The 13,172-nt window shown below is 29.6% G+C and overlaps 1 protein-coding gene across 2 annotated transcripts; it reads left to right on the top strand.

The window, feature by feature from the left end:
• LOC132743028 (uncharacterized) lies at nt 1-9,418 on the top strand. Of its 2 annotated transcripts, none has more exons than XM_060731540.1 (5): nt 1-527; nt 3,472-3,578; nt 6,688-6,837; nt 8,257-8,381; nt 9,262-9,418. In XM_060731540.1, the coding sequence occupies exons 2-5, from the start codon at nt 3,511-3,513 to the stop codon at nt 9,342-9,344; spliced, it is 426 nt and encodes a 141-aa protein (XP_060587523.1). In that variant the 5' UTR covers nt 1-527; nt 3,472-3,510; the 3' UTR covers nt 9,345-9,418. The 2 variants fall into 2 exon arrangements, with proteins under 2 accessions (XP_060587523.1, XP_060587522.1); XM_060731539.1 differs by having other exon boundaries at nt 3-527; nt 3,481-3,578.
• The last annotated feature ends 3,754 nt before the right edge of the window (nt 9,419-13,172 follow it).

The following is a 13,172-nucleotide window of genomic DNA, read 5'->3' as shown; positions in this document are numbered from 1 at the left end:
AAGAAATCCTAACCTTTATGTAAACTCGTTTCCTTTCAGCAAAATTATCAATATCATCAGTATTTGTCATAGGAAGAGAGTTTAAACATGTCTAGCTTTACAAATACATGTTATATGAATTGTTCCTCAATGTCCTTTATTGATCTAATAACGTCAAATATTTTTCCTCTAACGCACAAACTTATCAATTCAAATCATATTGTATTACATACCACAAAATCAAATGCATTGGTAAAATCTATCAAGGCAAAAAAGTTGTTATTTATTTAAAATGTATAGGACATGAATATACACGTCATAATATCCCATACATAATTATTTTTCACAGTTTAATATCTTATATACTTTAAAAGCCAATAGAATACCTGAACTATACGAATTATTGTCACAACAAATTTTTAAAGGTAACTGTATAATTTAGAGGACACGAAAAGTGTAATATAGAGAAAAAATCATTTTAAACATATTTTCAAAATATATTCATCCCTAGGGAATAATTTTATGCTGAGAGACTTAAAATAAGTGAGGTAAGTAAGTTTGCATTTTCCACTAAAATATTCGCGAGTCTCAATTTCTCTTCCGATTAACTGATACCATAGTAAGATAAGTAACTGAATTCAGACCTGAAAGACAGGGTGAAACACCTTAAGAGTCTCTATATTAATTATAAAATACCCCCCCCCCCGCCACAAAAAAAAATATAAAATAAAAAAAATAGGTCAACAAAATAAAATTGAAAGTCCTAGTAGAGATTCGGGACCTGTTTCGCTAGGAAGGTAATCTTATTAAAATTTATTTACATCATATAGTCCTTTATCTTAACCCATTACACAATATACACGCATTTTAACGCCTTTTTACCCGCCTCCCTTTTCGCTGTCTCAAATGGTGAAAAAATGCCTTATTTAGGCCTCCAACACTTGTTTTGTTTGAGAAATGTTGTTTAAAAAAGTGACCACTTTTCCGGCGTGGCTCCCTATTCAAAAGATACATCAGGCGGTTTCCAGAAGGGGGATGTGCCCCCTTCTGTTCGGGGCTTTGGAGAGCGGTAGTCCCCGTCATCGCCAAGAAAATTTGGACTTGTGAGAGGCTACAAATGACCACAGATCGATCATAAATTAACTTGTAACCAACGCTGAAAAGCCGTTGACTCTATCTCAATCCATTGAGAAGTTGCAGCACTTTAAAATTAATTTTGATGGAAAAAAATCAACGCAAAATAGTGATTTTCGGCAATTTTGAGATGTCCCCTCGTTGCCATGGCAACAGGAAATTTAAAACTGAGCACGTTGTTACAAAGTCAATGGTCCAGTTAACATTTGTGCCAAGTTTGATTACTATTGAAGCAGATTTTTTAGTTTTATAGCAATTTGAACTTGTAACGGGAGACTTTTCAATGAAAACAGCTATTTTTCACAAAAAATGCTCATGCAGTAATGGATTAACTGTTTGGTCTGCTGGCTCATTGTGATTTGGCGCGTCTCTTTAAATCGTGAACCGAATCAATCAATAAATTTCAATTTCAAAATCATTCTTAACATATAGCAAATTTAAAGCATTACAAAATAACAATGTTTTGTAGTAGGCTTGACGATACTTAATTAACATTTTTTCTTGTTATAAAACTAGTTCCTGCTTATATAATTCTTATAAATTTTACAGATGAATGTCAAAAAGTTATAGGATGGTTGCAACTTATAAGTTTCTTTATATTAACCAGATGCACTGCCTTAGAAACCGGCGGCAAATTTTGTCTCAGAAATAACTACATTTTTTTATTTCTTAGAAAGAGCAAATATGAATTTTAAAACGTGTAAATAAAAGTTTTGTAGTATGCTAGATGCTAATTACCGAAAGAAAGTAGAACTGCATGTGAAATTACTTGCTACTCTCCAGTAAGTTAGCAAAATGTAAACATAGTCACTTTCTAGTATTTTGACTTCTATACAAACTAGTAAATCACAATAAGTGTACTACTTGCCAAAAAAAAAAAAAAAAAAAAAAAAAAAAAAAAAAAAAAAAAAAGCAACAGAAGCAAAGGACATGACTCGGGTAAAGTATATTTTTGGAAACTTAATAGGACAACAAAAATAACAAAATTCTGAGAAATAAGTATAAAAGCATTTCTGGGGCATAATTGGCTTTTAAATATGCATTTGTTTTTACTACTTTATACATTTTTTATTGAATTATTGAGGTTTTTTCCGAATGACTTAAACAAGACACGGAAGCTTTGTTGTTTTGACAAAAATATTTATCATCCTATACCGACAGTGATAAATAACAGTTATTAAAAAGTTCTTTTGTCTGCACTAAATACTAATTGTAGTTACTAATGATATGGGTATTGAACATTTTCTATGGGTATGGCAAATCTTTTCATTATCAAAAACTAAAGCTATTTAGATCTTTGGAACAATTATAATTACTTTGACACAAATCCTTGTTAAAATATATACTTGACATAGCAAGTTCTATTTCTACAGGCTTTGCCATGACTCAGGTTAAATATCTCCTTTCAAGCAAGTTTTGATGTAAAAATGGCCAATACAAAAACCCATTTTGACGTTTTCAACTAAGTGGGTCACTTTTTAATACTGTTTAAGTGTCCTAAAATAGTAATGAATGGCAAATAAAAAACATAAAATCTATTTAAGATTTAAAAAGAAATGGGCCAAATAATACATCTTAATTGCACAAGACTTGACTTTAAGCTGTCTTTAAATCACCATTTTGAGATTATAAAAACATTTGCCATTTTAAAGCAGAGAATAGTCTGTGCCCCCACAATACTTCAGTGGTATCGATTGTTTGTTGTCCCACCGAGCATGTTCCTTCGGCCACGGACGCCCATCAACAGTTTAAAGCTCTATAAGTTTATAAAAATGCAAACTGCCACTTAAATTGTGAATGTTATTTGACACACTGATTAAACTAAATAAAGTTAGTTCAAGAGTTTTTTTTATAGAAAATAAGTATAATTTAAATTGTTGGGATTAAGATACCCTAATTGTTTTCATAAAACATATCGATCTACCGTACCTAAATATCAAATACTTCCGGATAAACGTTTAGTTGTTATTATATCAGACCGATTAGGTGGTGGACATACATGCGTTTGCCAGTTCATAACCATTAGAAAAACTCATAACCATAAAAGGTTAGTTTAAATATATTTTCAAGCTCTCGTTAAAAAAAAACTGACATAGGAAACAGTTGTTTGTGATGTGCAATTGATTAAAGTTTTTTTTAACTGTTTCTGTTTCGTTTTAGCCGGTTTGGATATTTATTGGTCTTTTTGAGAGAGGATGCGCCAGTGTTGTTTTTTGAAAAGTACAATCAAGATTGTGTTTTTGGAAGATAAGTACAATGTACAATATTTCGAACTATAACACATTTTTTCTGATAATATTATGTATTATTTTATTTTAAAATATCTCTTTAGCAAATATGTTTTTTTATTATAAAAAGACATTTCAGATCTTAACAAATTTACCAAGGGACGGAGACATGGCTTCCAAACCTTTAAAACCAAGCACATCTACAGATAATGCAGATGGAAGCGACTCTAAAAAGAAGTAAGTTTATTATTTTATTTGTCTTATTTTATTTCTCTAGCCAAATAAATAGAGAGAAACAAAAAGAGAAAAAATACACTTATAGTCGAGGTAATTGATAAAATATGATTGGGCATCCATCAATCAACTATTTTACCTTACATGTATTCGAAATACTGATATATGCCGCAAACACGGCAAACTAGCTTGACGGATAATTATGATATGAACAAATCATTGGTTGTAACATAATTTATGCTTTTCTATAAAATAAAGAATCATTTTCTCTTCTTTAAATATCATGTAAAGAATTTTCATTAAATGCGATATGAAAAAGCCACCCCCCTCATTTTAGAATACCCCTAATAAATAACTGCCAGTTGACAAAACTTTATTGTAGTGCAGTTTTATATATTAATTTATTATTTGTTTGATATTTGCTTACCGATCTCCTTTTGGTGTATGCGCAATTAATATAAACTTTAGAAAGTATGTCATAATCATTTAGCTTTTAGATTCCAAAAATAGATTATTAAACCATAACAACAATCATAATGAAAAATGTAAATACGAGCTATAGACACGAGGTAGTATAAATTATAAATGGAAAGCAAGTCACTCAAGGTCTTATTAAATCAAATGTTTTAATGTAATTTTAAGCTGATTTTTTGTTGCATTAGATTTAAAGAAAATATCCTTTTACGCTCGGATATATTGAACAAAATATCCATACAATTCAATTCCAACCTTGACGGGATTTTTGAAAAGCTGTATAGCCGATTTATTCAAAGTTAATATATAAATAACACATAGGTTTGTGAGAAACAGTATAAATATATTATCACTCGTTTTGTTTACAAGCCTTAGGAGTGATATTTTTGCTGTTATTTACAAACCGATGTGTCATTTATTTGAATATCCCGAACGAATTCTTCATTGGGACACTGTTTTTAAAGGTTTTTCTTTTTCAGATTTTAACTGTGAAAAAGTACTGTTCCATTAGAAACAGTATATAATTATAAGTCACAAGGTTCTCAAAGTTAATGCTGATATTAATTAAATGCTGTAGATAATGTTGCATATTGTTAAACTGAAACATTTTACTATTATCTTTGTTTTATCATCATAAAGACTTTTGCTCTTTTTTACAAGAATATTTTCATTGGTCATATATCCAGTTTCGAAACTAGCACACCTTTAAAAGAAAGAAATAAACCTACGTTGTACAATGAACTTTTAAGGCAACTTGCTAAATTATCAAACGTCCCCCCATAAAAAGTTTATAACTTTTGATACATTCTAGGCGTTCAGTTTTATGCAAGTTTTAACATTTTGGTTATATATGATCAAATTAGTGATGTATTATTTCAATGGAAAGAGCATTCAGAACTTGTTAGCCGATATGCCCGGTAAAGTAATGCCTATACCGTCTTTATGTTTTGACCAGGAGCAACCTAGCAGTAGAGAAATGCTGATAAGTAGGACAAAATCATTCAATAATTGCAAATAAAATGTAGATTATTACTTGCTCCTTGAATCGTTCTACCTTTTCCAAATTTTTAATTTCTTAAAATAGTTTGATTTACCTTTAATCCAGCTTTAATCCATCAAACATTCATTGCTCCGCGCGCACAGTCGCGGAGCTATTTGTGTTTACTTTTTTTGTCCATGGGCCCGGATTTTATCAATTAATCCCTTCGATTTACAGCTAAAAATAAATTCGGATTTAATAACTCCTTTCGATTATTATATTGGTTCCCCCTTCGGTGATTCGCAGCGTGTCATATTAATTAAATGAGAACCGGAAAGCAATTCTGCTGTACATGAAATCGAAAGCTATAAATAGCTATTAATGTTCTGATTTTAGACACGTAATAAATTTGTTATTCCCCTATTTTAGTAGTACATGAAATTATAATTTGTTACATTTTGAATTACATTTACACACAGCATATCAAGTATACTATTAGTGATTGAATTTGTCAATATAAAGAAGATTTCAGGCATAAGACTTTAATAATTTTGCTTTTGACAATTATTCTTAATTAATATTTATGAAACTAAATGTTTAATAATAACATGTTGATATATTGGTTGTTTTGAAATAATTATAACTTTAGTATATAAGGTAACATTTCTGTGGTAACATTGGTAATGCACGCCTTGCACGGAGGTAAATTATCAACACTGTGTTTCAAAATTAACTCTTTAAGGGCATGATTGTTGACATGTCCGGGAACCGTACTCGACAGCGAAAGCTTCATTTTGTGCCCGTACGGGCGGAAGGACCCTCATTAAGCATAGACTATAGAAAGATAAGAAACTTTGATATGCAGTTTCAACATGAGGTGTATTGTTTTTTTTATGAATGGTTTCATTCCCAATAAACAATAGCTTTTATCTTTTATGTCAAGTAGCTTTTCTATGTTTGACTCGCATAGTGAATTTCCTCATACCTGCCTAAAATTCAGGTAACAGTCTTCTATCAGTATTGAAAGAAACCATTTTTTTTTAATTTGACATAAAAAATGCATGTAATATTATTATATTATAATATAAGTCCCTTTTGTTACTATTTGTATATTTGTTACAATTATAATAAATTAAATAATAAAAACAGACTTTTATATTTTTTTCATCTGATGTTACTTATGTTACTTTCCGTAACAGGTAGGCATCAGTGAAAGCATTTTTTCAAATTAAATATCTGGCCCCTCTTTTTAATTATGGACAGTGCATAAGATAAGTATACTTATGAAAAAAATGGTTTACAAAACATTCGGAAAAAAATCTATAATAGTACTTAATCTGAATATAACATGACCTGTGCGTAGGAATAATTTAGTAATTTGAGCGCATTTTTGCAGCAACATTTGTACTTGTATTACATTGTTTTTCTATAAATCACTTGACGACATTTGCAAAATAATTGTATTTTAGTAATTTACTTATCTTCGTTCCCTGTTCATAGAAAATAAACTTAAACAGTCAAGCTCTTAATTATTATAATTTTAGACGCAACAATTGTTAACTGCAAATTCAATATAGATTTTGTATGATTGAAAAATGTATAAATGTCTTTATTACAAACTATACTCTGAAAATCAACCTTTTTTATTCTTGTGTATAGAAAATGTTTCACATTCACCGTGAAAAATCAATTGCGCAAACCAGAGTTCAACAAAAGCGTTATCATGAAAATCGAAAATGAGAAGAGTCCACTGATTGAGTACATGGAAAAGGCAGTTGTTGATGATGAACAAAAAAGACTTATGGAAAAGTATATTTTAATTTATCTATTAAATTTAGATTGTTAATCTATATATATGCAGCCAAACGCTTTATTTTTTTTAATTTTGAAAAAGAAAAAATACTTCCAAAATGCATGTTCGTTTGTTAAATTTGGTTTTACGTCACACCGACACAGTGTAGGTCATATGGCAACGTTCGAGCTTTACTTGGGGAGGAAGACCTCAGGTGCCCTGTCGTGAATTATTTCAGACACGAACGGGCTCCTGAGTAGAATCACCGACGTTTCGTAAGCTAGGTGGTTAGCTTCCTCTCATGAAAGAATTCAAAGTACCTGTCGGGATTCGAACCCACAGCGGTGAGGGACAAGTAGTTTGAAGTCAACGACCTAAACGGCCACGGACGCCCGAAACTGCCTGTTCGAATATTTCTTTAAAAGCAAGCACGAAATCAATGTGAACGGTTATAACCATAGTATATAAAGCAGCAGCATAATATTTTGTTCCGGAAAAAAAACAGACAGTTTATTTTACCTTATAATTTTAACTATATAATTTTACTGTTAATAAATTTATAAAATATTTCGATATATATCTTTAAATATTGCTGTGTATTTTTTAATAAAAAATCATTTTCTTTACAATTGATAAAAAGATTTTTTGTACCAATGCATTATGCAAATAATAATGATTCATCGAAAAAAAAAATTTTTTTTTAAACCAAAAACTGCCTTGATGAATATTGCAATTGATATACTATGGTCAGATAAAACTTTATTGTTATGATTTAAAATCAAGACATGCAAGACAATTGTGTGACTGCTAGAGTATTTCTTGTGATAAATTCAATAAAGTTTGATTTAAGTTATAACAATATTGAATTTAAACTCGGTACATATTCCCATCATTTAATGATCAGTAAACGTTAACTTCAAATTTTGCATTAGCTTGTAGATTCAACAAACCAAAAACATGCTGATTTCACAATAGTGTAAAAAGAAAAAAAAGGAGTACTTGAAAGAATTTTACCATTTAAAGTGACATTATGCTCATATTTTCATCGTCAAGTTGAGCTGACTTGATTTTATATTTCAAAAGATTGACTGTCAAAATAGTGTTTGACTAACAGTTGATATTGGAAAATGTTTAGGATAAAATTATAAATCTGCCTGAAATTTAAAAAGACTGCCCCGCTCTTTTTATAAACTAAGCGTTATAGGTAGATAATAATGGTACATTACAGAAATTACATTTGGATCTGTGTGTCATTTATTGTTTATGCGAACTTAATTATTAAATTGAAAGGAATAATGGCAAAATGAAAACTTATTTTGATCTTCACCCGTTCACTCACTATATACCCTCGGATGGACATAATGTCACTTTAAATATTTTGTTTTATCTCATGGCCTTTTACAAGCAAGACATGAAAATAATCTGACATCTTTTAGATTTACAGTCACATACTATTCTGGTAAGGGATATTTTATTGAAGCAATCAATGACGTTAGAGGAACCTATTTAGCCGATAAATCATATTGGCTGATAAGATCTGACTTAAAAAAAACAGACAAAGGTAAGGTTCAAAGCTTTATAATTTATTCATTTTCCCAGATGTATATGTATATGGAAAAAAACATGTGCAACAAAAATGACTTTACTTATATAAGTCAAGCCTCTGTTTTAATCGCAAAATGTTTCGTACACGAAACTACCTGAGTATCTACAGGACTAGTGAAATTATGATTTCAATCATATGACATAAAAGACGAACCTCAAATTTTTAAGGCAGCATGCCTCCAGTCGAGCAAAGAAAATATAATTTCTAATAATAAGAACTAAATTTTTTTAAGTAATTTTAATTTGCGTAATACTAGTTATTAACAACAAGCATGCAATGGATGACTAATTTTGCAGTATGTCGCGCCATATTTTAATTGCGTGACTGACGCATTTAAGGCTCTTTTGCATATTTGAACTTTCTTTTGATAATTCACGGGGATTAAATGTGCAGTGGGCAATGTGTAAATTACTTGTTCTGTCCACTAGATTATATTTTACTTTTTAATTCTTTTGAATTTTTTTTATTGAAATGAGCATGAGTCTGAAGGCATGCTGCTATGATATAAAGTTTTTATAATCTCATATGTAAATTAAAGATCCTGTTTTGAAATATGTTTGAATAAATGTTTCATACCGGCGCAAAAACTGTGCATTTAAATGTTTGAAGGTGGGATTAATAGCGTATTACCCTAAAAACTAAACGAAAATTAAAATGTTATTGCAAATAGCTGTATATTTTAGCAAAGTAAGAAGACATGGACGTTGTTTCAAATGTGCATTTATTCATAGATGAGTTAATAGAGTTAACATATTGCTTTAAAAAGCGATAGAAAGTATTTATTATTCATCTACATATTGTAGGTGATATGAGTGTTACATTGCTTTCGTTTCAGGTATAAGTTCTTTCATACCACAAGACGGAACGGAGGTTCTGTTGGAACTCATAACCGACGGTCCTGATGACAAGTGCGAATAATTGTATTGTGTGTTAACGTATTGTATTGTGTATAAAATTCTATTGAATTGTGTATTATATTGTGCTTGAAATTGTATTGAATTATTTATTGTATTATATTTATATTGTATTTAATAGTGTTTGATATCGTTTTTATATGTTTCTTGTACTGAATAGTGTATTTATCGAATTTCTATATTGTATTTACAGTGGAGCCTTGCTAATCCGAGCCCTTCTAATCCGAATTTATTCGTTCTATTTTCAATAGTAAAAAACCTTTCGGATCCGGAACCTGTCTACTCCGAATTCCGGACGATTTTTTCAATTTTTGTTCTTATTTTACTCTAAAATTAACCTCTGGGATCCGAACAGATTTTGCCAAATGTCACACCTACATGCAAATAACAAATAATCGCACATCTTGCAGGTGTAAACATCATCAAACTGATAAGAGTAATCTCGCTTAACTTTGAGGGCAAAACATTTTTGCTTATTTGTTTATTTTTATTCATTCATTTTTGTTCTCTAATGTATTAAAATGAACGATAAGAGAGTGCAAAATAAAATATTTATTTTGCAATTTCAAATGCATTCCCGTTTTCTTTCCTTAAACTATACTGCAAATAACATGAACAAACATGTAAAAAAACCTTCTAATCCGGAAACCTGTCTAATCCGAACTTTTCTCCTGGACCGGACGAGTTCGGATTAGACAGGTTCCACTGTAATTGTGTATTATATCGTATTTATAAGGTATTGGGGTGTATATTTTATCGAATCGTTTTGTTTTATGTTATATTGCATATTGTAGAGTTTAGAGTTTATTTCATTTATTTCATAAGGCTATTCACCCATGATACATATATACATGTACAATAAAAAGTGAGCATGATTTAAATGCATAACAAAGCGAACAAAGTTGTTATTACAAAAGACTTTTCATATATTCTTATGTTGGGGAGAAGGTGTATCATGACATATGGAAGCTTACCATTCTCAATAATTTAATTTATATCATTTATATAATGACTTGAATATGAATATGTTAAGACAAGTAACATGAAAAACAACATTTTCTCCTTAAATTACTATTCAAATTTGTAGATAAATACATTGAGGTACACGTAGCAATATATTGTTATATTTGTCGTAAAAAAGATAGGTAACTCTTGCATGAATTTAGTAAAGTAATGACAACAGTTATATACAGTATAACAAGAACATATAAATCAAATCCATTTTAATTATTTGCCTTACCGAAACGAAATGCAAGACGGGTATCATAGATGATTTTAAGCAAGAAACAAGAAATTGCATAAATCATAAAATTTCCTCTTGTCTTTTTTAATTAGACCAATGTTTTATTGCACATTTTTAAAACTAAGCACATAAGTAGGTTTACAATAAAAATAAATAAATCATAACTAAACTGAACCGTAAAGCGTTTCGTTTCTTTTTTTAACAGATTTCTACACAAAAAATCCTAGTTTATTACTATTTGTATAATTTTCATTGGTTAATAATTCAATAAATTTTACCATATTTGGATGTTTCCAGTATTTCTTATGAATAAATTGTTCCCTTAATTCAGTATACCTTGAACATTCTAATATAAAATTGTACTCATCCTGTAAAAGACGTTAAACACTTTCATTTATTAACAGGAGTTCTTGTAGGTCTGGACCAACGTCCAGTTTCTAATTGTAGCCTATGAGGGGAAACTCGTAATCTTCCCATAGCCTGGCACACTTTGTTTAGATATGTCTAGATATGTTTGTAACAAAAACATTGTTATTGTCCTATAAATTAAAGACCTACTAGAAATATGTAATCTTTCATGCACGTTTTGAACAAACTTGTCCTTTAAACGTTGAAACATATCAGTATCTTGTACACTCTGCTGTAACCAGACATCATAAAATCCTGACAAACATAGAAGTTCTTTTAATTTCGAACACCCGTTTACTATATTCGGGTTATTTGCAAAATCATATACAATAATTTATAAACTCTAATAACATGTTTGTTTTCGTTGCTACATAATATTTTTATCCAAAATTTTACAACATTGAAAAGAAGTCTACAAAGAAAAGATATTCTACCAAGTTTCCAATGAATAAAATTATTTTGTGTAGACTTTTATAACTCCTAGAAACTTTAGAAAAACTGTAAGCATACCGGTTCTTTTGTTGAGCAAACACTAAAAACCCATTATCTCACTACCATAGTTTAATATAGGTGTAATTAATGTATCAAAATAATAAAGCAATATACGTAAATTTATGTAAACATTTATCACGTTTAAAGATAGCTTTCTGTGCCTGTCAAGCTAACATTGTTTGTGTTTTTGTAACGGATTCACAATTGGTCTTAAATTTTCCCTCTAAACCCTGACTGAATAAACTTGTAGCAAAGATTTTTACTCACAACGTAATCAAATGCTTAACTGTAGTCACCAAATAGATAAAAATTGAATTATAAAATGCGATATTAAACCATTTAAACAAATACATTATAGATGGTACTCACATTTGATCTAAAGCCTGAGCTTCAATGTAGACATTATATTTTTTCAGCCTATTTTTTAACCTTGCATTAATTACACTTGAAAATACTTTTACCAAGAGTGCTTAACAAAGTGATTCCTCTATAATGTTCTACTTCATTAAAACTACCTTTATTATATAACATAATGAGATATCATTCTGACTATTTATCAGGAAAATATCCAGTTTCAAATATCTTATTGATTTAAACACATAATAAATAACAAATATTGACAACAAATCTGGGCCTGCCGATCGATTACGTTTCAATTGAATGATTGCTTGTTTTATCTTGTATTATAAGATTATTACATTTAACTCCTGAAACAGAACTTTTAATTATTCATCTCTATATCTAGTATCAAAGTCTAAAATATCATCACAAGAAACAAAAATATATCCTCTGTGCTATTTACACCACTTAAATAATGTTCAAATTTTGACAATAAAATATCGGCCGGTTTAAGCCCTGCAGTCTATTTTAACATGTTCCAGTATACACGAGCATTCTTCAATTTATTGTTTTCAAATTAGACGCTTGGTTAGCAATCATATTCAAATCTACATGTATATAATAATTTTGTTATATTCTGATCTACATTAAACCATATTAATTTTATCTTCGTCACAAAGGTTACTACGGTTATAAGTCGTTATAAGCCTTTTTCGGCATATTCATTGTTATACCAAGGGCAATCAGTTTTAACGCTATGCTCACTATTTAAAATATTCATAACTTTTATATTTTTTCTTAAACACAGGTGATCCAATATCATCTATAATATTTTCAAAACTATTCAGACAATCATTTATAGCATTGCCTTCATTGCATAATAAAATATAATCTTATAACACAATAATCTTTTTTATGTCAGTACAATTCAAACGATGAACAAACTATAACATAAATCATTGTTCCACGAATATTTCATTTTAACGCTATCTGATATATTTTCATCAATGCACAAAGGCAACATACAATTAAACACAATATCAAACAATATCAAGACAGTGATCTGATAAATTATTTGGTTCATGTACATGGAAATGTTTAACATGTTTAAAAGAATTTTGTTGCCATAATACATTATCAATAACACTTGCACCAAGGTTATTTACAAAAGTTTAATAACCAATATTCAAATAGTTTCCTGATCTACCATTTAGTACCATGAAGTACTCGTAACCCTGTCTGTGTACAAAAATCAAGTAAAGCTAATCCATTTTAATTAACATGATCTTGATCTTTTGATATCCTGGGTGACTCATTATCAATAATATAATCCTCAGGTAAAATATCTAT

Source organism: Ruditapes philippinarum, unplaced genomic scaffold (assembly GCF_026571515.1).
Source record: "Ruditapes philippinarum isolate M1 unplaced genomic scaffold, ASM2657151v2 ctg2417_1_1_1_1, whole genome shotgun sequence".
In the NCBI taxonomy this organism is placed as follows: Eukaryota; Metazoa; Mollusca; class Bivalvia; order Venerida; family Veneridae; genus Ruditapes; species Ruditapes philippinarum.
This window is presented reverse-complemented; position numbering and strand designations above follow the sequence as displayed.